This window comes from Bufo bufo, chromosome 1, assembly GCF_905171765.1.
Source record: "Bufo bufo chromosome 1, aBufBuf1.1, whole genome shotgun sequence".
In the NCBI taxonomy this organism is placed as follows: Eukaryota; Metazoa; Chordata; class Amphibia; order Anura; family Bufonidae; genus Bufo; species Bufo bufo.
The window spans coordinates 46,159,641-46,186,249 of NC_053389.1; the positions used below are offsets into that span (position 1 = coordinate 46,159,641).

General features: G+C 48.4%; 1 protein-coding gene across 2 annotated transcripts in view; it reads left to right on the forward strand.

Moving 5' to 3' along the window:
• The window catches only part of CAPZB (capping actin protein of muscle Z-line subunit beta), a 38,854-nt gene extending 22,813 nt beyond the window's left edge, over window positions 1-16,041 (forward strand). Inside the window, exons 3-10 of one of the 2 annotated variants that reach the window (XM_040422649.1) lie at window positions 2,278-2,399; window positions 3,503-3,616; window positions 7,405-7,546; window positions 7,643-7,759; window positions 12,174-12,239; window positions 12,618-12,694; window positions 13,390-13,497; window positions 15,361-16,041. In XM_040422649.1, coding sequence (XP_040278583.1) covers window positions 2,278-2,399; window positions 3,503-3,616; window positions 7,405-7,546; window positions 7,643-7,759; window positions 12,174-12,239; window positions 12,618-12,694; window positions 13,390-13,492 — 741 coding nt within the window. In that variant the 3' untranslated portion in view covers window positions 13,493-13,497; window positions 15,361-16,041. The remainder of the gene's footprint in view (window positions 1-2,277; window positions 2,400-3,502; window positions 3,617-7,404; window positions 7,547-7,642; window positions 7,760-12,173; window positions 12,240-12,617; window positions 12,695-13,389; window positions 13,498-15,360) is intronic. The other variant, XM_040422656.1, reaches the window with a different exon arrangement.
• The last annotated feature ends 10,568 nt before the right edge of the window (window positions 16,042-26,609 follow it).

The window sequence follows — 26,609 nt, forward strand, 5'->3', positions numbered from 1 at the left end:
CCCCAGGGCCGCCTGCTGCTGATGCCAGCCCTGTATCAGTATGACTATATGTGCTCCATTAATAACCCGAAGTTATCTACTTATACCCACCCGTACCCGGTTAACAGTGGCCATTACTGATCACCTCCTTCACCTTCACCGTTTACTCAGATACGTATAAGTGTGCACACCATCCTCCATTACCTGGTCATTTCCACCACCTTACCTTGTCATTTTACCCCTTTACTTTGTCATGTCCTCCCACCTTTAGGCCTCTGTGGTTTTAGCACAAAAGCATGCCCTATTTTTGTCTATGTTTACAGATCCATCACGCCCCTTATAGTCTATGGGTCCGTGAAAAACACGGACACCATCCGTGTTGCATCTGTGTTTCATAGACCATTTTATAGCAGATGCTCTGAAAATTGTCAGCTGTGCAGTCTCTCTGGCACACGGATGACAAACTGAGAGCAGAAAACGGACACACAGACCAAACACGGATTCCTCACAGAAATCTTTATGGATAAATCACTGACCATATTTGGTTGCGGCCGCCCTCCTCCTTGGCCCCGGTCGCGGCCGCCCTCCTCCTTGGCCCCGGTCGCGGCCGCCCTCCTCCTTGGCCCCGGTCGCGGCCGCCCTCCTCCTTGGCCCCGGTCGCGGCCGCCCTCCTCCTTGGCCCCGGTCGCGGCCGCCCTCCTCCTTGGCCCCGGTCGCGGCCGCCCTCCTCCCCCTGGTATTCTCACTTTACCTATGGCTACCAGCTGTTCCACTGTTGACTGTCCGTTGCTTGCATTTCCCGCGGTCTCTCCAGCATTTCCTTCTTTTGTCCCCACTCCTAGTGGTCAGGGGGGGTCTTTTGTCCCCTGTCATGTTTCCTTCCGACATCACTACTGTGCTAAATGCTGTAGGAGGAGAGCGATTGTAAGAAACCTCAGGGGCTCCATTGTAAGGAGATCTGTGCAGCCGTGTCTGAGCCTCCTGTCCACTTCCCATCTGTCAGCCGTGACCGCTTGGATGCTTTCATTTCCCTCTTGGTCCGTATCCTGGCTCCCCATCTCTGCAGGTATCCGGTTTCTTCCCCGGACAATGGCCGCAGTCTTGTACGGTTTGTTTGCAAGTGGTTAAGTTTAATTAAGTTTTGTTCGGATACCTGGCCGAGTGATGCGGGGAGGGGGCCGCGGCTCCAGGTACGACAAGAGAAACCTTGTTCCGCACACGGCGATCAGAATCTCATTAACTTCTTTCAATTTGTCTTCTCTTTGTCTTTCACGTCTTTGAATGTCCCCTGAAGACTTTCTGAAGTTTCATTGTTCCCCCCCCCCCCCCTCAGCCAAAGATTTCCGTACCTTTTACCACCCATCCTTTCAGCGCTGATAGGCGATCTTTCCACACACAAACTCGTACATGACCCGTACGTGCTCTTAGCCCACCCAAGTCTGAGACCCCCCCCCCTCCCAACCTACAGGCAGGTGCATTACAGGCAGTCCATAGTGAAAGTGGCCATTGTTTTTGGTTTGGCAGTCGCAGTGTACGTACCTTACAGTATCCTCATTATAACCTGTATTATACTCCAGAGCGGCACTCACTATTCTCCTGGTGCAGTCACTGTGTACATACATTACTTATCCTGTACTGATCCTGAGTTACATCCTGTATTGTACTCCAGAGCTGCACTCACTATTCTGCTGGTGCAGTCACTGTGTACATACATTACATTACTTATCCTGTACTGATCCTGAGTTACATCCTGTATTATACTCCAGAGCTGCACTCACTATTCTGCTGGTGCAGTCACTGTGTACATACATTACTTATCCTGTACTGACTGGTTACATTATTCCTGATATTGGTGGTTATTGAAGGGTTAAGCTCCCTCCCTGTCCCCCCATGCTGAGCTAATTAGGCATCTGCCGGGGACGGGAGGCAGAACAGAGGAATGTGAGCGGTGGGCTCTGGGCTCACTAATCGCTGAGCATTCCTCTTTTATTGGGAGCTGGAGGAAGCTGGCGGGCAGAGGGCCATCCGCCTTTGATGTCTCTGCTCACTAAAGTGAAAATAAGACAAGCAGCCGTCACTTTAAGGGCGTCCCCTGCACCTTTAAGAGAGTTTACTCCACATGGCTCCTCAAGTTAAGTGGTTGTAGCTGTATATACATTGCTTAGTCTCACTTTACCGCTTTGCTGCAAATTAGATTCCTAGTGATAATCACAGTTCTAGGTGCGTCCAGTTCTAGGTGCTTGTTCTCCATTTACTGCCTGCTGCAAAGTGTCACTGAGCAGTCTTGTTTTTGCACAGGTACCCAGTCTCTGTGAAGATCTCCTGTCCTCAGTCGACCAGCCCCTGAAGATCGCTCGGGATAAAGTGGTGGGCAAAGACTACCTGCTGTGTGATTACAACAGAGATGGCGACTCCTACAGGTAAGTCCGGATACTGTGGGCCAGTAGGTGTAATGATCTGCTGCATCACCTCACACTCTCCTTTAAAGGGGTTGTCTCATCATGGACAATGGGGACATATCACTAGGATATGCCCCCATTGTCTTATAGGTGCAGGTCCCACCGCTGGGACTTGCACCTTTATACCTTTATCAAGAACAGAGCCCCACAAGGTGGTGGCTGGAGGACTCAAGTCCGTTCACCACCAAGACAGCTCCCCATAGAAGTGAATAGGAGCTTACCGCCCATGCGCGGCCCCCACTCCCATTCTTTTGGGAATGGAGGGTGGCTGCGCATGCGCAGTGTGCCCTCCATTTGCGGGGCCCCTTTCTCGATATAGGTGTGGGTCCCTGTGGTGGGACCCACACCTATAAGACAGTGGGGGCATTCCCTAGCAATATGCCCCCATTGTCCATGATGAGACAACCCCTTTAAAGTCCATCTGTCAGCAGTTTTCTCCCTATGACACTGGCTGACCTGTTACATGTGCACTTGGCAGCTGAAGGCATCTGTGTTGGTCCCATGTTCCTATGTGCCCGCATTGATCAGAAAAATGTTTTTATATTAGCAAATGAGCCTCTAGGAGCAATGGGGGCGTTACCATTACACCTAGAGGCTCTGCACTCTCTGCAACAGTGCGGGCACATATATACATGGGACCAACACAGATGCCTTCATCTGCCAAGCGCAATGTAACAGGTCAACCAGTTTCATAGGTGCAAAACTGCTGACAGATGCCCTTTTAAAGGGGTTGTCGAGCCTTTGCTCAGCATAAGCCATCACTAGCTGATCGGTGAGGGGGTCCGACACAACGCACCCCCTGATCAGCTATTTGGGTGTAGCTCCTGCATCAGAACTACACTGCACCACCAGCCTTGTAGCAGAGGGCGGTTATCTCATGGGAGCAGCGCTTTAGTAACGGACTTCCTCCTCTACAATGGTGACGGAGCTGTGTAGTTCACAACGGAGCTACGCCCAAACAGCTGATCGGCGGGGGTGTGGGGTGTCTGACTTCTGGGGATATGCCATCTCTGAGAAAAAACTGGACAACCCCTTTAATTGCTCCTCCTCTTCCCCACCAACAGGTCACCGTGGAGCAATAAGTACGACCCACCCTTGGAAGATGGAGCCATGCCGTCCGCCCGTCTGCGTAAGCTGGAGGTGGAAGCCAACAACGCCTTTGACCAGTACCGAGACCTGTAGGTTCCCCCTCCCTCTTCTCTCTCTGTCGGGGGGTGTGATGGGGAGGGGGGAAGGGGGGGGTTCTGGGCAGCTGCGGAGCTCGGTGTGTGGGACGATGATTAAATCCAGATTCCTTTGTTTGGGACTCGAGCACCAGGGTAACACAGGAACGATGGGCTTGGACCCAGCGCAGACAGCGTGATGTCATTATGAGGTCATGGCTCTGAACGATGAGGGCGGTCGCCGCATCACACTCCCCCTGAACATCCGACAAGCGTTTCTCCAGCTGCCTGGGCAGAGTGTGAGGCTGAGTGTTGGGCCCCGGGGACAGGGTCGGGGGTTAGGCCACATTTTGGATTCTTCTTCATGTTTCCTGTGGAGATCTAACACAACCTGCAGTTGGACTCTGGGAATTAATGCAGGGGATTTGGGGAGCGTGACCCCCCCCCCCCCCCATGACATATACATGATTCACGCTGCGTCTGCTTTACCTACATGACACACTTCAGAGCGTGGCTGGAGTCAGCCGGGGGCACTGCTGCACCTTTATCCAGAAGGTCATTTCTATGAGGACAGTCACCAATTTATATTGCAAAGTTAAGATTTCTGGTTAAAAAATTCTTCTGATGAATTTTTTTTTATCTGCTCTAATATTTCTAATGGTTGATACTGGAAACAGTCAGCAAGTGTGTGATCTGGCACCCCACCTAACAACTTAGTGCAGGGGGAGAGCAGCTAGCTTTTACATGCCTGATTTAAACAGACCTCCTCTCAGGGTAAGCTGTGTGCAGACGCTGAACAATAAGATTTCAGCTGTGAAACTACAGAATAGTGAGTGCAGCTCTAGAGTATAATACCAGATGTAACTCAGGATCAGTACAGGATAAGTAATGTAATGTACACAGTGACTGCACCAGCAGAATAGTGAGTGCAGCTCTGGAGTAAATTACAGGATGTAACTCAGGATCAGTACAGGATAAGTAATGTATGTACACAGTGACCGCACCAGCAGAATAGTGAGTGCAGCTCCGGAATATAATACAGGATGTAACTCGGTGATTGTGCTGTTTGGGGCTAGCTTGATCTCTCCTGCTCTCACTATGCATCTTATTAGTGTACACTATAATGACCAGTGGTGTGCACAATAATATAGGTGTGCGTTCACTATATCTGCTGTGGGTGGTTTCATTGGTGGGAGGAGGTCCGGTAGGCTATATCCCCCTTGTGCTGGTGTAGCCTTTGCCTGCACAGTGCTCAGACAGAGCGGAGGATTCGGCTGGTGTGAGTCGGGGACACGGCATGCTGCTCAGGTTTCAGCCTACCAGTCTTGCTCGGTTGTGCAGATGTTTGCTGGGCTCCAGGCAGCTGGCACGGGCAATGCTCTGACTCCAGGGCCTTGGTGTGCCAGCTGGCGGGTGCCCTGCACCTGTGCAGCATAGATAGAATTTCATTGCTAGTACTTGATAGGAGCCCGCTGGCGTCATATTGGGATGCACCAATCATTCCTTGGTTAGTAATAGATGTTCATAATAGGTGCTGCTAGGAGAGTAAAGACAATAGGCGAGTTATAGCTGCAACTTCCAACCAGTCTTGCCACTGTCTGGCTTCTGGGGCGTGTGCTTTCTGGGCATGGGCTGGATAGGACAGGCTGTTGACCACTGGGTAACTGACACTGACTGGATTATGGACAGGAGAATGACACTGACACTTGGGGTACAGGATAATGACAAGCTTACACTGGGTACAGGATAATGACACTGACACATGGGGTACAGGATAATGACAAGCTGACACATGGGGTATAGGATACTGACACATGGGGTACAGGATAATGACAAGCTGACACTTGGGGTACAGGATAATGACAAGCTGACACTTGGGGTACAGGATAATGACAAGCTGACACTGGGTACAGGATAATGACAAGCTGACACATGGGGTACAGGATAATGACAAGCTGACACATGGGGTACAGGATAATGACAAGCTGACACATGGGGTACAGGATAATGACAAGCTGACACATGGGGTACAGGATACTGACACATGGGGTACAGGATAATGACAAGCTGACACTTGGGGTACAGGATAATGACAAGCTGACACTTGGGGTACAGGATAATGACACTGACACATGGGGTACAGGATAATGACAAGCTGACACATGGGGTACAGGATAATGACAAGCTGACACATGGCGTACAGGATAATGACAAGCTGACACATGGGGTACGGGATAATGACAAGCTGACACATGGGGTACGGGATAATGACACTGACACATGGGGTACGGGATAATGAAACTGACACATGGGGTACAGGATAATGACAAGATGACACATTGGGTACAGGATAATGACAAGATGACACATGGGGTACAGGATAATGACAAGATGACACATGGGGTACAGGATAATGACAAGCTGACACATGGGGTACGGGATAATGACAAGCTGACACATGGGGTACGGGATAATGACAAGCTGACACATGGGGTACGGGATAATGACAAGCTGACACATGGGGTACGGGATAATGACAAGCTGACACATGGGGTACGGGATAATGACAAGCTGACACATGGGGTACGGGATAATGACAAGCTGACACATGGGGTACGGGATAATGACAAGCTGACACATGGGGTACGGGATAATGACAAGCTGACACATGGGGTACGGGATAATGACGCTGACACATGGGGTACGGGATAATGACGCTGACACATGGGGTACGGGACAATGACACTGACACATGGGGTACGGGACAATGACACTGACACATGGGGTACGGGACAATGACACGCCGACACATGGGGTACGGGACAATGACACGCCGACACATGGGGTACGGGACAATGACACGCCGACACATGGGGTACGGGACAATGACACGCCGACACATGGGGTACGGGACAATGACACGCCGGCACTCGGGGTACGGGACAATGACACGCCGGCACTCGGGGTACGGGACAATGACACGCTGGGATAATGACACGCCGGCACTCGGGGTACAGGACAATGACACTGCAGTGGGGCGTACCAGCAGTGAATAGGTTGAGGCTGCGCAGGGTGGGCTCTGCCATGTGGTTGCTGTTAGGTCTGGTCCTGCCTCTCTCCGGGGGCTTTGTGCGGTTTCAAACATCGTTTTAGCACATTCCTCAAATACCCACAAAAGCTGTTATGTAAAAACATCAGCGGCGACCACATCAAACCTGCGCCGCCGTCCCCGCCCCTCCCCCTCACTGCTGCTTTCATGTTGTTCCAAGCGATTAAAAGCTGCTCTTGTAGGTAGGACGAGGTCTGCAGAGGGAGAGCAGGCGCCGCGCCCACACTCCAGGGTCCAGTCATCCCTTTATTACAGCTTTAAAGGTCACTCCACGCAGGGCCGATCTGCAGCAAAGAGGATTCAGGTGCCTAATATAGGAGCTGCGGATACTGGGTGTTATATTCCACCGCAGTCCCGACCATTGGCTGCATCTGCTGCAGGCATGAAGGGTTTGTGCTGTGTATAGGGGCAGTCACCAGGGTTTCACATTAAGGGCATCTGTCAGCAGTTTTGTACCTCTGACACTGGCTGACCTATTACATGTGCACTTTGCAGCTGAAGGCATCTGTGTTGGTCCCATGTTCCTATGTGCCCACATAGTAACAGGTCAGCCAGTGTCAGAGGTACAAAACTGCTGACAGATGGACTTTACGTATATACGTAATGAAGACCATACCGTCCTACATGTCACTCATGTTCTGTATTCAGATTTTTTTTCCGTGCGTGTGTTTGAACCTGTCTTTCGCACCCGCAGGTATTTTGAAGGTGGCGTCTCCTCAGTCTATCTCTGGGATCTGGACCACGGTTTTGCCGGAGTGATCCTTATCAAGAAAGCTGGAGACGGTTCAAAGAAGATCAAAGGATGCTGGGACTCCATCCATGTGGTGGAAGTGCAGGTAACGACCCCCCCTTCCCCCGTGACCTTGAGATGACCGTGCACCCTGTGGATGTTCCTCGCTGTGTACCCTGATCACCGACGTGTCTTTTTGCAGGAGAAGTCGAGCGGCCGCACTGCTCATTATAAGCTGACCTCTACTGTCATGTTGTGGCTGCAGACGAACAAGAGCGGGTCTGGGACAATGAACCTGGGCGGAAGCCTCACCCGGCAGGTAAGCGCGCGCCATGATGTGCGGATGGACATGGCCGCACCAGAAATCACCGCTCCGCCCATCCAACCTGTGCTACACAGCAGTGTGAGGTCTGAAAGTAGCAGACTTCATATTAACCCCTTAACGGCCTGTGATGTAACTGTTTATCATGGGTCGCAAGGGGGACCTCAGGAGCTGAGCTCGCTCCATACACGGGGTGTGCTAGGTTGGTAAACAGCTGACACCCATCTACTGTGACCTGGTTTGGAGAGGACTCTGAGCCTCCCAACTCCTTAAGAAGCTGCGGGCAGACTGATGGAGGTGTTTCCCTCCATGTCCTTTTTGGACCCCCACAAAACAGTCTTGGGGTGATGAGCAGTTGTCATGGCAGCTGGGCACCTATTGAAGGTCCCCATGCCTTCCCCATTAGCACTTCCAGTAAAACCCTGGTAGAGAAAGTTCCAGTCCAGCATAATAAAGTTTGTAAAAAAAAAAGCTAACAAAAAAACCTAAAATGTTAAAAATGTAACCTACTTTTTCAAATTTATCATAGTATGTATGTGTGTTTGTGTGTGTATATATGTATGTGTATATATATATATATATTATTACAGTTGCAAGAAAAAGTATGTGAACCCTTTGGAATGATATGGATTTCTGCACAAATTGGTCATAAAATGTGATCTGATCTTGATCTAAGTCACAACAATAGACAATCACAGTCTGCTTAAACTAATAACACACAAAGAATTAAATGTTACCATGTTTTTATTGAACGCACCATGTAAACATTCACAGTGCAGGTGGAAAAAGTATGTGAACCCCTAGACTAATGACATCTCCAAGAGCTAATTGGAGTGAGGTGTCAGCCAACTGGAGTCCAATCAATGAGATGAGATTGGAGGTGTTGGTTACAGCTGCCCTGCCCTATAAAAAACACACACCAGTTCTGGGTTTGCTTTTCACAAGAAGCATTGCCTGATGTGAATGATGCCTCGCACAAAAGAGCTCCCAGAAGACCTACGATTAAGAATTGTTGTCTTGCATAAAGCTGGAAAGGGTTATAAAAGTATCTCCAAAAGCCTTGCTGTTCATCAGTCCACGGTAAGACCAATTGTCTATAAATGGAGAAAGTTCAGCACTGCTGCTACTCTCCCTAGGAGTGGCCGTCCTGTAAAGATGACTGCAAGAGAACAGCGCAGACTGCTCAATGAGGTGAAGAAGAATCCTAGAGTGTCAGCTAAAGACTTACAAAAGTCTCTGGCATATGCTAACATCCCTGTTAGCGAATCTACGATACGTAAAACACTAAACAAGAATGGATTTCATGGGAGGATACCACAGAGGAAGCCACTGCTGTCCAAAAAAAACATTGCTGCACGTTTACAGTTTGCACAAGAGCACCTGGATGTTCCACAGCAGTACTGGCAAAATATTCTGTGGACAGATGAAACCAAAGTTGAGTTGTTTGGAAGAAACACACAACACTATGTGTGGAGAAAGAGGCACAGCACACCAACATCAAAACCTCATCCCAACTGTGAAGTATGGTGGTGGGGGCATCATGGTTTGGGGCTGCTTTGCTGCGTCAGGGCCTGGACGGATTGCTATCATCGAAGGAAAAATGAATTCCCAAGTTTATCAAGACATTTTGCAGGAGAACTTAAGGCCATCTGTCCCCCAGCTGAAGCTCAACAGAAGATGGGTGTTGCAACAGGACAACGACCAAAAGCATAGAAGTAAATCAACAACAGAATGGCTTAAACAGAAGAAAATACCCCTTCTGGAGGGGCCCAGTCAGAGTCCTGACCTCAACCCGATTGAGATGCTGTGGCATGACCTCAAGAAAGTGATTCACACCAGACATCCCAAGAATATTGCTGAACTGAAACAGTTCTGTAAAGAGGAATGGTCAAGAATTACTCCTGACCGTTGTGCACGTCTGATCTGCAACTACAGGAAACGTTTGGTTGAAGTTATTGCTGCCAAAGGAGGTTCAACCAGTTATTAAATCCAAGGGTTCACATACTTTTTCCACCTGCACTGTGAATGTTTACATGGTGTGTTCAATAAAAACATGGTAACATTTAATTCTTTGTGTTATTAGTTTAAGCAGACTGTGATTGTCTATTGTTGTGACTTAGATGGAGATCAGATCACATTTTTTGACCAATTTGTGCAGAAATCCATATAATTCCAAAGGGTTCACATACTTTTTTCTTGTAACTGTATATATTTTGTATATACACTGCTCAAAAAAATAAAGGGAACACTTAAACAACACAATGTAACTCCAAGTCAATCACACTTCTGTGAAATCAAACTGTCCACTTAGGAAGCAACACTGAGTGACAATCAATTTCACATGCTGTTGTGCAAATGGGATAGACAACAGGTGGAAATTATAGGCAATTAGCAAGACACCCCCAATAAAGGAGTGGTTCTGCAGGTGGTGACCACAGACCACTTCTCAGTTCCTATGCTTCCTGGCTGATGTTTTGGTCACTTTTGAATGCTGGCGGTGCTTTCACTCTAGTGGTAGCATGAGACGGAGTCTACAACCGACACAAGTGGCTCAGGTAGTGCAGCTTATCCAGGATGGCACATCAATGCGAGCTGTGGCAAGAAGGTTTGGTGTGTCTGTCAGCGTAGTGTCCAGAGCATGGAGGCGCTACCAGGAGACAGGCCAGTACATCAGGAGACGTGGAGGAGGCCGTAGGAGGGCAACAACCCAGCAGCAGGACCGCTACCTCCACCTTTGTGCAAGGAGGAGCACTGCCAGAGCCCTGCAAAATGACCTCCAGCAGGCCACAAATGTGCATGTGTCTGCTCAACCGGTCAGAAACAGACTCTATGAGGGCCCGACGTCCACAGGTGGGGGTTGTGCTTACAGCCCAACACCGTGCAGGACGTTTGGCATTTGCCAGAGAACGCCAAGATTGGCAAATTCGCCACTGGCGCCCTGTGCTCTTCACAGATGAAAGCAGGTTCACACTGAGCACATGTGACAGCGTCTGGAGACGCCGTGGAGAACGTTCTGCTGCCTGCAACATCCTCCAGCATGACCGGTTTGGCATTGGGTCAGTAATGGTGTGGGGTGGCATTTCTTTGGAGGGCCGCACAGCCCTCCATGTGCTCGCCAGAGGTAGCCTGACTGCCATTAGGGACCGAGATGAGATCCTCAGACCCCTTGTGAGACCATATGCTGGTGCGGTTGGCCCTGGGTTCCTCCTAATGCAAGACAATGCTAGACCTCATGTGGCTGGAGTGTGTCAGCAGTTCTTGCAAGACGAAGGCATTGATGCTATGGACTGGCCCGCCCGTTCCCCAGACCTGAATCCTATTGAGCACATCTGGGACATCATGTCTCGCTCTATCCACCAACGTCACGTTGCACCACAGACTGTCCAGGAGTTGGCAGATGCTTTAGTCCAGGTCTGGGAGGAGATCCCTCAGGAGACCGTCCGCCACCTCATCAGGAGCATGCACATGCGTTGTAGGGAGGTCATACAGGCACGTGGAGGCCACACACACTACTGAGCCTCATTTTGACTTGTTTTAAGGACATTACATCAAAGTTGGATCAGCCTGTAGTGTGTTTTTCCACTTTAATTTTGAGTGTGACTCCAAATCCAGACCTCCATGGGTTGAAAAATTTGATTTCCATTTTTTTATTTTTGTGTGATTGTTGTCAGCACATTCAACTATGTAAAGAACAAAGTATTTCAGAAGAATATTTAATTAATTCAGATCTAGGATGTGTTATTTTTGTGTTCCCTTTATTTTTTTGAGCAGTGTATTTTGTAAAAAAAAACAACATAACTTGAATTGCTGAAAATATCTAAACTATTAAAAAGTGAATGCTATAAAAAAAAATCTAACTTCAGAATTGCTGTTTTTTGATCATTTCACCTCTGCAAGAAATGGAATAGAAAATTATTAAAAAGTCATATGTACCCCAAAAAGCTATATGTAAAAAAAACTACAGCTCGCCTCGCGAGAAAACAAGCGCAGTCAATAGAAAAATAAATCATTTCTGGGCCTCAGAATGTGACTGAGCAATTGTAAAACCTTTTTTTTTTTTTTTTTTAAAGTAGTAAAACCAAATAAAACGATATGAACTTGGTGCGGCGGTGATCGCACTAACCCGCAGAATGAAGTTATTATGTCATTATTATCGCACAATGATCGTTCTGAAAGCAGAACATAAAAAACAATGGTTTGTGGTTTTTTTTTTTTTTTTTCCCTATTCTGTCCCCAAAATAATTTATTTTACAGTTTCTCAGTATATTACAGGGAAAGGGTAGTTTTATGAATAACTCGTCCTCCACAGGGCTATGGCGACTGAAAAATGGCAAAGCTATAGTTCTCGGAAGGTTCGGAGAGTTATACACATTTTTTGTTTCCATTTTTCACTGAGATCTGTCTCTTTCAGATGGAGAAGGACGAGACTGTGAGCGACTCCTCTCCGCACATAGCAAATATTGGGCGGCTGGTAGAGGTAAGTGCCCAGAAATGGCAGACTGATTTCTAACCGATGAGGGGGCTCTCTACCATTATCTTTTATGAAGCATGCACTAGATATGCATTATCTGTTTGAGCCTGCCCTGTCAGAAAACAAGCGTGTTCCCAGTAATTCACAGCAGCCAGAGGAATGCAGAAATACCCTTTTATATTTTAGCATTTGCAGTCCTCCCGGCCATACGTCCAGCTGTGGAGCTGCTGGTGGCCCCTGTAGTAAGTAATCTACTGCGCCCAGGTCCCTCTGTTACAGCGTCTTGTTTGTTTCGGTGACTCTTGCCCTATCAGACTTCTCTGCGGGTTTGGGCTCTGTCTCTCCTTCTTCAGCAATACAGTAATCTTTGTTTTTTCACTTCAGGACATGGAGAACAAAATCAGGAGCACGCTCAATGAAATTTACTTCGGGAAAACCAAGGACATAGTCAACGGGCTCAGGTAAGAGATTGTGCTGCTCATGGTCCAATTGCTCCCCAGCCGCAGGTCAATCTTCATACTTCATCCCTGTACACATTGTCCCTTTCTTCTCCCCCTCGTGCCGCTCGCCGCTCCCCCTCGTGCCGCTCGCCGCTCCCCCTCGTGCCGCTCGCCGCTCCCCCTCGTGCCGCTCGCCGCTCCCCTCGTGCCGCTCGCCGCTCCCCCTCGTGCCGCTCGCCGCTCCCCCTCGTGCCGCTCGCCGCTCCCCCTCGTGCCGCTCGCCGCTCCCCCTCGTGCCGCTCGCCGCTCCCCCTCGTGCCGCTCGCCGCTCCCCCTCGTGCCGCTCGCCGCTCCCCCTCGTGCCGCTCGCCGCTCCCCCTCGTGCCGCTCGCCGCTCCCCCTCGTGCCGCTCGCCGCTCCCCCTCGTGCCGCTCGCCGCTCCCCCTCGTGCCGCTCGCCGCTCCCCCTCGTGCCGCTCGCCGCTCCCCCTCGTGCCGCTCGCCGCTCCCCCTCGCGCCGCTCTTCCTCGCGCCGCTCTTCCTCGCGCCGCTCTTCCTCGTGCCGCTCGCCGCTCGCCGCTCTTCCTCGTGCCGCTCGCCGCTCCCCCTCGTGCCGCTCGCCGCTCCCCCTCCTGCACCTTGTCCTCTTCTCCTCCATGTTTTTCCACAGTCTCATTCCAGCTTCTTGCTTCTTTCTCCTCCTGCCGGATTCTGTAGATCAATAGATGCAATACCCGACAACGTTAAATTTAGGCAACTCCAGAGGGAGCTGTCTCAGGTGCTGACACAACGCCAGATCTACCTGCAGCCAGATAACTAGTCCAGGTACCCACTGTCCGTCCTCCGCCATCACCGCTGAAACAGGCCGGTGGTGTCCGCATGGTGTGCCAGGGGAGAATGCCCTCATGAAAGGCGCTGCGTACTGCATGGCAGTGGGCAGCTCTTTCAGCACAGACGAGTTGTGCATGTCATGAGATCATGCAGCGTGGAGCCGCCACCACCTTACTTCGTAAAAGGGTTAGCATTAGTTGTTTGCAGCTTCCTGTGCCCGCTGCGCTGGCTTCCTGGCAGGCGATGGGCACTGACTGCCCGTTGATAGACGCTGCTATAATGTTGCCTGCATGGTGTGACTAATCCTGTTGTGGAGTTACTGAGATGCATGTAATCTAACAACCTGAAGTGTGTGGGGTGAGAGCTGCACATGGGGGCAGACATCAACGGGGGAGGGGCTGATAGGGTATAGATCCTGGTTACTGTAGTGAATGATCTCCCAGCGCGATGCTTTATATCGGACACATTAAAATAAATTAGGGCGTACAAAGGGTGCTCTAACGTATAATGGGAAGTTTCAGCAATTTTCTGATGTACTGACGTTTCCATTCTTCACTGTTTTCAATACCTCTGACTTCTGTCAGTGAATGGAAGTACTAGAAGTTTACAATCAGAAGCCAAAACCCCAGTACAGACCTGATGCAGTCCCCGATGAGTTGAAGGGGTATACTGGTATACTAAAGGATTGAGATGCAATTGCGACAAATTCTCAGCTGTGAGAAGCATAACGTCTCTAAAGGCTTTCAGCTGGGTCACTGACAGCAGCAAGAGGTTTAATGCTCCCATTTCTGCCAAAAAATAAATAAAAAATGGTTGACGTTGTCCGGGCCCCATCCTAAGGTTATGTCCACACCTGACGGAAAATACAGTGGAAAGGCTGCCGCGGTTATTGCCTCGGTTCTGCAGCAATAAAAGCAACAAAATCCACGTGTAAGATATGGGATGATCTGCAGCGTAAATCGACATCCGGAAATCGGCACCGCAGGTCAGTTTACGCTTCGGTCCTTGCACACAGCCTGTGATTTGAGATTTCTGAAAATCTCATCCACGTGGCTGGTACGGAACAACGCTGCTGGTTTACCGCACGGAAATCCACAACGGCAAATCCAGTCACGTGTGAACCTAACCTAAAAGCCACCTGTAAAGAAACCCTTCCATGAATATCTTTGGCCAAGCTCTTGTCTTAGAGCCGCCATAACGGGCGATGGAATGGACCGTGTGCTGCCCTCTGCTGGCCACCATTATACAGCACAGTCGGGCAGGGATCATTATCATCACGCTCACCACCATTTCATAGGCTTCTGGTTTTCTGCCCCCTTACTAAACCAGTAACAACGTGACGGCAGCCAGGTGCAGAGACCGATATACCTGACAGCGCCCCCCCAGAGGCTGCAGAGAGACCGCTGTAAACCATCAACAACCAAATATTATACAGAACGAGATGGTTTCATGTGGTCTCTACCCTGCGGTCATAATGAATGGCACAATGTCAGTCAGCTGCATGTAAAGTCGCCAGGACCGCTGATTTATTTCGCGCTTAGTAGAAGCAAAATGACACAAATGCTTTGGGTTAACAAGGATTAATAATTTCACATTACTCCTGTTTCTTTCCCACCTACTATGTGACAGGAGGAGCGTTGGCCCTAAATGCCGTAGGGCTAATGATGCCCAGTCATGCCGCTTGGCACAGGGGCACGGTCTCCCTGGGTGAAGGCCTCTCCAGAAAAAAAAAATCAATGGACATTTCAGGCACCTGCCGTAATCTCTCCACTTGGCCCAAGACTCCCATCATCTGTGGTAGAGCCAATGAGGCTGGTTTTATGGTGTCTCATTCTCTCCCTCTCTCGCCCCCTACAGGTCTGTCCAGACATTTGCAGACAAATCGAAACAGGAGGCTTTGAAGAACGACTTAGTGGAGGCTCTGAAGAGAAAGCAGCAAAGTTAAATGTTATCCCGTCCCCCTCCCTTTTCATTTCTAATAATGTCTCCCCCGGTCCCCATCAGTCAGGAACCCCCACCTTATTTCTGTTTTCTTTCTTTTTTGCCCCCTCCCCGTCTGTTTGTCGCCCCCGTCTCTGTCTGCATCACTTACATAGCCATTCAGCACAGTCTGCTCCTGTCAAATAAAGCTGTATGAACCCGTCATAGTCTGGGGCTCGTTACTCCAGCCTTCCCTGCCCTCTCCCCCAATTTTGTGCTAACTGCCCAGCCCCCGTGTCACCCGGTTATATACTGCACATCCCGCTGCACCCTCCGCAGCGCCAGAAATGGTTACCTCCTATCGGAGAATAGATGGATCTGTTCCGGAGGGTGGAAGAAGAGACTTTTTTTCATCACGGGATCCCTTGCCCCCTTCCTCCCCCCGACTTCTGCCCCCGATTCTCATTTTTCCTGGTGACTGTCTGGGGAATGCATAGGGTATGTTATTTTTTTCTTTCTTTCTTTTTTTTGTTTTGTTATATATATATTTTTTGTAAAGCTTTAAGTCTTCTATATGAGCCTTCCTGTACTAACAATAAAATGATTCTAAATATCTGGCCCCGTCTGTTGGCTCCGTGTGTGTGTGTGCGCTCTCAGGGACCCAGAGTCTCATTCAGTTATTAAAGCTTTTGGTCAGCAACTTGCAGGCTAAATCTACAGATTCCTCCACTCCAGTCACATCCAGAGCTGCGTTCACAAGTTTGCAAGTTTCTTTTTAGCTCTCGGGATTCAGGGGGTCATATCTCACTGCTGCCACCTGCTGGTTTTGTGGATGTGTGGAGATTGTTTCCCACAATGGCATGGCAATCTGCTGTATGAAGCCTGGTGTTGGTACTACTACTCCCATAATGTAAAGCATCAGAGTGCAGTGCATTACAGCAGACTGAACATGGCGCCTCAGTCATCAGCGTTCCTATTTGTTATTCCTATAGCAGCTGCTATTGGAGTGGGGGGAGAAAAGGGGCGCAATTCAGCAATCGATTGTTGGGAGGGAAGCGTTCCCCTCTCGGCAATCGCTTGCTAGCTAGCGGAGGAGATGGATGCTATTACATACAGCAATCACTATGCCATCCCTCATCCCCATACTGTCTAGTGGTGTGCCGGCGGCAGACAAGTATTAGACAGCACGATCTGCCGCCGGCAAGCACCGATTTTTAAGCATGAGTTTGTGAGCACAGTGAGCACACTGTGCGCGCCCTCCCTGCGTGGTGAGCACACTGTGCGCGCCCTCCCTGCGTGGTGAGCACAGCGCGCGCGCCCTCCCTGCGCGGTGAGCACAGCGCGCGCGCCCTCCCTGCGCGGTGAGCACACTGTGCGCGCCCTCCCTGCGCGGTGAGCACAGCAGCACTCTTATCCTGGATATTATCTACACTGGTAAGTTTGTAGTTCTGTAGCCGCAAATTGTAGCTCCGATTCCCTATACGGATATTTGATTAAGGGTGGGCTCCCGTTATGCAAGACGGAAAAAAAAGTCCTGTCGACAGGACCCTTTTCTCCGTTCTGCATAACTGAAACTGGACGGATCCGTTATGATTCCCATAGACTTCTATTGTGACGGAAAGCACAATGGAACGCCTTTTAAAGGCTTCCGCTTTGCATTCCGTCATAATACAAGTCTATGGGCAACAAAACAGATCCGTCCCGTTTCCGTTATGCAGGACTACACTCCTGCATAATGGAAAGCAGGACGGATCCGTTCTGCTGCCCATAGACTTGTATCATGGAGGATCAAAATGGAATGCCTCTTTTAAAGGCTTCCGTTTTGTCCTCCGTCTTATGGATTCCGTTATAATGGAAAGCCATAACAGAATCCAGAACGCAGATGTGAACCCACCCTAAGCCAGAGGACACGCCCCCTTTAGACAATCCGATTAATGCGCGACAGTGTTGCTGCTGCACTGATGTAGAGAGGGGCAGACTGGGAATTTAAAGTGGCCCCCATGTTGTACGCGGGTCCAAATTGACAGAATACAGGCCAACACAAGTAGGCCATACCATATTGCAGCACAAAATACTGTCCGAGAAGCTGTCCCTCTGGGATGACCACATTCTGTCCTCTGCCAGTAGTCTCTAATTACTATATGGGGCAGGGAGCTTGCGGGGTGAGATGTGGGCCACAGCACGGCGCCAGGACTGCCCCTCGTAATGACCCCTATAGTGCCCCCATTAATATGTTCCAATTCTCTGTCTGCAGGGCAGGCCTGGGACACCTGTGTCCTTGCGCCAATTGTAGACTATATAGGTCTATAAGGCCCCTTTCACACGGGCGAGTATTCCGCGCTGATGCGATGCGGTAGGTGAACGCATTGCACCCGCACTGAATACCGACCCATTCATTTCTATGGGGCTGTTCAGATGAGCGGTGATTTTCACACATCACTTATGCGTTGCGTGAAAATCGCAGCATGCTCTATATTCTGCGTTTTTCACGCAACGCAGGCCCCATAGCAGTGAATGGGGTTGCGTGAAAATCGCAAGCAAGTGCGGATGCGGTGCGATTTTCACGCATGGTTGCTAGGTGACAGTCTATTCACTGTATTATTTTCCCTTATAACATGGTTATAAGGGAAAATAATAGCATTCTGAATACAGAATGCTTAGTAGGTGATCAATTGAGGGTTAAAAAAAAAATTAACTCACCTTCTCTTGTTCGCGTAGTTCCCGGTCTCTTCTTTACTTCTTAAAAGATGAAAATACCGGCTAGGACCTGTGGTGACGTCAGATCACATGCTCCAATCACATGGTCCATCACCACGGTGATGTACCATGTGATTGGAGCATGTGATCTGACGTCAAGAAAAGGTCCTTTAGCCCACAGCTCATCATTAAAGAAGTAAAGAAGAGACCGGGAACTACGCGAACAAGAGGAGAAGGTGAGTTAATTTTTTTATTTTTTTTTTAACCCTCAATTGATCACCTACTAAGCATTCTGTATTCAGAATGCTATTATTTTCCCTTATAACCATGTTATAAGGGAAAATAATACAATCTACAGAACACCTAACCCGAGCCCGAACTTCTGTGAAGAAGTTCGGGTTTGGGTACCAAACATGCGTGATTTTTCTCACGCGAGTGCAAAATGCATTACAATGTTTTGCACTCGCGCGGAAAAATCGCTGGTGTTCCCGCAACGCACCCGCACATTTTCCCGCAACGCCCGTGTGAAAGAGGCCTAAGGGTGGCGTGCCAGTGCCCTGCCGCACTATGCAACTATATCGCCGTCCCGTGGACAGCCATGCAATTAAATTCAGGAGGGCACCAGTGGTCACCAGCCAGGTATATAAGTACCTGATGTTCCCAGCATTAATTACCGCAGAGCATCAGATCATGACCTACCCGGCTAGCGAGGAAGGCTTGGCCCACCGGGAAAATTCCCTGTACAGTCTATGGCCGGTCCGCTCCTGGATGTACAGGTTTCATTGAAACAAATGTGGTTCCATACATTTCTATTGAGGGGCAGATTAAAGGCAGTCGGGTAGTTTTTGTCTAATAAGCTAAACAACGTAAACATCTAATGTATTCATTACAGTGGGGCCGCAAAGGCTGCGGAGAGCGCACCGTGCGCTGTCCGCATCCGTGTGTCCGTTCCACGGCCCCGCAACAAAAGTAGAACATGTCCTATTCTTGTCCGGTTTGCATGCGACCTACTGCGGGAGCTGCGGAGGGAGAAAATGCGAGATGCCGGTACCTGTGTTTTGTGTACCGCAAAAACGGATACGGCTGTGTGCATGAGGCCTAAAACTGTGCAGCTGTGATTAGGCAAAAACAAGCAGCATCGTGTAAATGTACGTCATAATTACGGATGAGCGAATTGACTTCGGATGAAACATCAGAAGTCGATTCGCATAAAACTTCATTTCAATACTGTACGGTGTTAGAATGTATTGGCTCCGATGAGCCGAAGTTATTACTTTACGAAGTCTCGCAGGACTTCGGATAATAACTTCAGAAATAAATTTCTACTGTAAAAAAAAACTTTTACCGAACTTGGGTTCGGTTTCAAGTGGTACCACATCCTCAGTCCTAGTGTGTGAGGGGATGTATGGAGCAAGTCCGCTCCATACACGGCGGGCGTTGGCGGTATCAAACAGCCGGCGCCCGCCCGCACTGACGGGCAGCGGAAATTGCGCCGCACCTGTTATTTCACCCCACGGTGAATGAAGGCAGAGGAATGTGGCCCCCTGCAGTGAAATCACGGGGCTCCGATCTGTTGCTGTGGCAGTCTGGACGCTGAGGAAGCCATCCAGGCCTGCCATGGCTATCTCCGTGATAAGCTATGCACGAGGCACAGCTCAGAACAGAGGCTGTAAGAATCCTAGTCACCCTAAGGGCTCATGCACACGACCGTATGTATTTTGCGGTCAACAAAAAATACAGATGACATCTGTGTGCATTCCGTATTTTGTGGAACGGAACATCTGGCCCCTAATAGAACAGTCCTATCCTTGTCCGTAATGCGGACAATAATAGGACGTGGTTCTATTTTTCTGCGGAACGGAAATACGGACATACGAAAACGGAATGCACACGGAGTACCTTCCGTTTTTTTTGAGGACCCATTGAAATGAATGGTTCCGTATACGGTCCACAAAAAAAAAGGAACGGACACGGAAAGAAAATAAGTTTGTGTGCATGAGCCTAATAGAGAGGGGATCAAAAGATCCCATGTACTAGCACCCTATGGGTGCTAATAGTGAAAAAATAAATAAAAATAAGCAATATATTAAAAGTTTAAATCGCCCCCTTTCCCACATAAAAAATATATAAACAATAAAAAAATAAACATATTGGGTATCATCGCGTGCAAAAATGTCTGAACTATTAAAGTATAAAAAATAATAATTTCTGTACGGTAAACACCGTAACTGAAAGAAGAAAGATGAAATGCACGCAATTCGCCTTTTTTTGTCATCTTATTCCCCCCCCAAAAAAATTTAGTCATCAAAAATATGTACATACCACAAAAATTGTACCAATAAAAAATATTTTTTTACGCAAAAAAACAAGCCCTCATACAGCTCTGTAAACCAAAATATATAAAAGTTATGGTTGTCAGAATATGGCAATGCAAAGAAAATAGATTTCTTTATTTGAAATGTTGTAATTTTTGTAAAAGTAGAAAACAAAAAAAAAAATCTAGAAGTTTGGTATCACCGCATTCGCGATGAGCTGCAGAATAAGGACGTCAAGTCATTTTTAGCGCACAGTGAATGCTGTGATGTCAAAACCCCCAAAATCTTGGCAGAAATCTGTTTTGTTTTTTTTAATCAATTTTGCCACGCAAAGCATGTTCCATCTTTTTGCAGAACGGAAGTTCACCCTACCCTTATTTGTGAAGAATAGGAGCCAGTCGGATACCTACTGTAGGGGTCTCACAGAATCTCCTCTGCCCCCTTGTGGTCAGCTTGAGGAAAGAAAAGTTTAAAAAAATAAAAAAAAGCCAACACCGGAGGAACCAGCTTCTTGCTTACATTTTCTATTCCATATACCATAACAGCTTGTAATCCAGCATCACTGGCGCTTCATGGGGTGCCAAATTCTTGATGGTCACACAGTCCTACAAAAGTATAGAAAACTATTATAATCTCATAGGAACACAAACTACAACTGTCTTTAATCTGGAATCTCCACTACGGTTTGCTCTGCTCTTGGCCTTGTGAATGTCTACATCAGGGATGCTCAGCCTGCGGCCCTCCAGCTGTTGTAAAACTACAACTCCCACCATGTCCTGCTGTAAGCTGTCTGGGCATGCTGGGAGTTGTAGTTTTGCAACAGTTGAAGGGCCGCAGGTTGGGCATCCCTGGTCTGCAGACCTTTTGGATTATTAGAATTTCACCGTAAAGCCCTATACTCAGCCCTTCATCCAGAGTATTGACAAACGGAACCCTATCGGACAGTTTCAGTATTGCCAATGGCACGCGCGAGGTTGCCCTCTTTTCCGTTGTTATTTGTATTGTGCATGGAACCATTGGCGGCCCTCCTTAGGGGCAGAGGTAACCGTGAACACACTATCTCCTTAGACGCAGATGATGTGATATTGACCCTGTCTCATCCCGAATGTTCACTAGCTAATGCCTCTTGCACACAAACTTATTTTCTTTTCCATGTCTGTTCTGTTTTTTTTTTTTTGCGGACTGTATGCGGAAACCGTTCACCTTCAATGGGAAGTTACTCCGTGTGCATTCCGTTTCCGTATTTCCGTTCCGCCAAAATATAGAAACATGTCCCTGTTATTGTCCGCATTACAGACAGGGATAGGACTGTTCTATGAAAGGCCAGATGTTACGTTACGCAAAAATACGGAATGCACACCATTCGTTTTTTTTTTTTGCGGACCGCAGTCGTGTGCAAAAGGCCCTAAGGTATGGAATGGATCCAACAATTCCGGCAATATCTTTTTTTTTTTTTTTTTTTTGTAAATTCTTTATTTAATGATTTTTCAATTTTTTAACAACCCAAAGCATGATGGACAATGGGACTGATAATGAATACAACTCAGTAATAATGCATGAGTATAATAAATGACAGTCATAAAAATTATAAAGCCCTACTCAGGATACCACAATAACATGTGGATCAATAAAAAGCAAATTGAATCCAAAAACAATGTCGTGAAATAAAGTAGACCAGGAAAGGAGGGAACAGAGAAGAAAGAAAAAAGGGGGGAGGTAAGGGAAAGGGACATCAGACACGAACCTACACTCTCACTCAGCTGCTAGGAAGGCTCTACCTTTCAACGGAGTCAAAGAAGTTTAAACCAGTGACTCCAGGTCTTGGTGAAAACTTTTTTCAGTATGTCTCATGATAAAGTGAGATCTTCCATTCTCATATCTCCTGAACTCTATTGATCCACATTGATATGGAGGGAGCAGATGATTGCCTCCATAGGCATGGGATGCAAGCTCTTGCCGCATTTACCAAGTGCCTTACCACAGACTTGTTGTAGGATGACAGAGGAATCTCGCACTGATGGAGGCAGGAAAAAGCAGGTGTCTTAGGAAGAGTATATGTAGTGAACTTAGACGGTAATCCCCCACACAGAGCTCCAGAATGCCGATAGAAGAGGGGACCAGGACCAAAATATATGTAGTAATGTACCCCTCTCAGAGCCGCATCGCCAGCATAGGGGTGAGGTAGATGGGAATATGGAGTTTAAGTCTAGTGGGGACCATATACCAGCGGGACATGAGTTTGAAACCCGGATTCTTGAATATTGCTGGCATAGATGTTTTGTGAATGCACGTGTATAGTCTTAACCGTTGGTCCGAAGAAAGAGTGATATCCAAGTCAAGCTTCCCATTGAGAGACAAAGTTTGGAGGAGGTTGGTCTGGTGGAGATATTAGTAAGCCATAAGTGCGGGAGAGGGTACGTTTAGTCACTCCAGACTGCTCACAGATGAACTCAAAGTCCGTTTGTCACGAACATATGTAGTGCAGGAGGGAGTGTAGACATGAAATGTGTGAGTTGTCTAGACTGCATGGATTGAGAGTAGACGTTCCAGACGACTCTGAGATCTGTTGAGGGGTAAGCATTGATTTGAGGTAGTCAGATGGTGGGCCCTAAATTTGTTACACCTTATTAATTCCCTAAAGCATGGGTGTCAAACATGCGGCCGGCAAAGATATTCATTGCCTCTGGTTACTGGAGGCGGGCGGAGATAAATAAAAAAGTCAGAGGCGGTCCAGGAGCGGTTTGAAGGGATGGCGGAGCAGTTGGAGGCGGTCCAGGAGAGGTTGGAGGCTGGCGGAGGCGGTCCAGGAGAGGATGGAGGTGCGCCAGAGGTAAACGTCGTCTGATGTGACGTCATCAGGCTCCGCCTGGAGTTCATGACATGCTGCGGACGGCGCCATTGGGCTATAGACGCAGGGTACCAGATTCACAAGGTAAGAAAAGTACCGTATTTTTCGCCCCATAAGACGCGCTTTCACCCCCCCCAAAAGTGGGGGGGGAAATGCCCCTGCGTCTTATGGGGCGAATGCTTCCATTTTACAGCGCAATTTGCGACGCTGCAGCATCGCAGACTGCTATGTATGAGCCGGGAGAGAGGAGGGGCTAAAGTCCGTAACTAGGGGCGGGGCCCGGTGCAGTCACTGTACTCTTACACCGGGCCCCGCCGCTCACCAAAGTATTTATAAACGTGAATCCTTATCCTGTTATTAAGTTGAACTAACGCTGCCCTCTCCCATGTTCCCATGTTCCCCTGTATCCCCACAGCACTTACGAACACGCTTCCATAGCAGGCAGAGCGGACGGCAGCAGTAACGTCACTCACTGACGTCGCGCGTCTGCTCCTCCTGCTTCATTCATAAAGGGGGCGGAGCAGGCGCTCGACGTCAGTGAGTGACGTTACTGCTGCCGTCCGCTCTGCCTGCTATGGAAGCTTGTTCTAAGTGCTGTGGGGATACAGGGGAACATGGGAACATGGGAGAGCGCAGTGTTAGTTCAACTTAATAACAGGATAAGGATTCACGTTTATAAATACTTCGGTGAGCAGAGGGCCGGTGTATTGGGGGACACTGTTATGAGGGGGATCTGTGGATGACATATAGCAGTGTCATCCACAGATCCCCCCCATAACAGTTCCATCCACAGATCCCCCAACCCCTCATAACAATGCCATCCACAGATATCCCACCCCATAGCAGTACCATCCACAGATATCCCACCCCATAACAGTTCCATCCACAGATCCCCCACCTCATAACAATGCCATCCACAGATCCCCCATAACAGCACCATCCACAGATCCCCCACCCCATAACAATGCCATCCACAGATCCCCCCACCCCATAACAATGCCATCCACAGATATCCCACCCCATAGCAGTACCATCCACAGATCCCCATAACAGTGCCATCCACAGATCCCCCATAACAGTGCCATCCACAGATCCCCCATAACAGTGCCATCCACAGATCCCCATAACAGTGCCATCCACAGATCCCCCATAACAGCACCATCCACAGATCCCCCATAACAGCGCCATCCACAGATCCCCCATAACAGTGCCACCCACAGATCCCCCATAACAGTGCCATCCACAGATCCCCCATAACAGTGCCATCCACAGATCCCCCACATGACAGTGCGTCATCCACAGATCCCCCATAATAGTGTCATGCACAGACCACCATTAATTCAAAGCCCACCAAAAGCACAACTTTTGGTTAAAAATATTTTTTTCTTATTTTCCTCCTCAAAAACCTAGGTGCGTCTTATAGTGAAGTTTAATATTTGTATATATATATATATAGGTCTCACTTGTGTTATTGGGCAACGGGATGTTGGGGGTCAGCAGTCATGAAACAACAATGTTGTTCTATGAAAATGTACGATTTTTTTTTTTTTTTTTGATGCGGCCCACATAAACTTCAATTTTGTTTTTTTGGCCCATGTTAGCCTTTGAGTTTGACATGCTTGCCCTAAAGGGACCACGCTCTAGTCCTGGAGGGAATTGAGGATTGTCCAGAATAGGAAACATAGGAGAGGGGGATGGAGAGATACCCGGGTGATTCTGAATGCTGGCAAAGGCTTTCACGGAGGGGCCTATAGTCGGGTGTAGCGTTGCTTCCAGTGGATCTGGGTGGACAACCAAGGAATGGCTGACAACTGGAACAATCAGAAAGGATTGCTCAACTGAAACCCATTGTTTATTAGGCTTGGTGACGACACCAATCTACTATCCTAAGAAGATGTGAAGCCCTATGGTATGAGAGGATGTCCGGGAGCCCAAGACCTCCCTCAAGTTTGGGACGGAAGAGTATTGACCTAGCTATCCTGGATGGGTCTACCCTGCCCATATGAAATGGGTCAACATTTCAGAAGAGTATGGAAAAAGAGTCTGGGATGTGGATCGGTAGAGCTTGGAAGAAAAATAGAATTTTTGGCCGGGCAAATATCTTTATACAAGCTCAACACATCTAAATCACAGGCCATGCCAGCCTCCCTCACTTCCTCCTCCATAGATGCACTTCCCATTAGACTGGCAAACGAAGATAAGATTGGATACCTTGGCACTAATATTTCCCCTACATTTGGCCAACTATACAGACATAACTATACGAGAAGAAACATCCCGACTATCTAAATTTGAAATATCAAGGATAGGTAGAATTGCAGCTTTAAAAATGTTATTACTGCCCAAATTATTATGTTTATTTCGTACAGTTCCCATACGGGTCCCAACCAGATTCTTTGCAGATATCCAACACTGTATTTCACAACTTATCTGGGCAGGTCGTAAACCAGGAGTAGCATACTGACTACTAACTCAACATAGGAGTTTATTATTTTATACGTATTATATAATAAAGGCTACGTTTTAAGGCAGGTGGTACCCTGTGACTATACAATCTATACATCCCATCCGTGGTTATTCTCCCTCTGATGGGACATTGTCTTAGCTTGCGATTACATACTAACTAAACATAAACTGTTCGAGGCATTGGAGTACCAAACGTTAAGGCATCATACTACATGGCGATACAAATTGAGATAATATCTAATTGGAAAAGGGGGGGATGTTACAATTGGACTCCTATAGAAAACTGACTAGTCTTTCCGGCATCTCTCCAGGCTCTAGTCTTTGAACATACACAGAAGCCGCCCCAGGTAGGGAATGCTTCTCCATTGACACAAGCCACATTACAGAGTTGGAGAGATTTCAATAAAAAAAAAACCCCGGGGTGAGTCCCAGATAGCCTGGAAAACAGTACCCTAGTATCGAGTATCCATATTCAGGATCTAGACATGTTGAGAAAGGCATTACACAGATCTCTCAGTTATAGGGCTCATTCACACGAACGTGGTGCTGCCTGTTGCCGCATTTGCGAATCCGCAATACACGGGCATCGTTCCGTGTGCATTTCTGCCATCACGGATGCGGACCCATTCACTTCAACGGGTCCGCAAGCAGTATGGAGTGCTTTCTGGGGTTGCGTTCCGTGCCTCCGCACAACGATAGAACGTGCTCTTATCTTTTTGCAGAACGGATGGTCCGCGATCCCCATGCGGCTGCACACGGACGGTGCCCGTGCATTGCAGACCGCAATTTGCGGTCCACGGCACGGGCTTCACACACGGTCATGTGAACAAGCCCAAATACTGATGGATCGCTACTCTGCT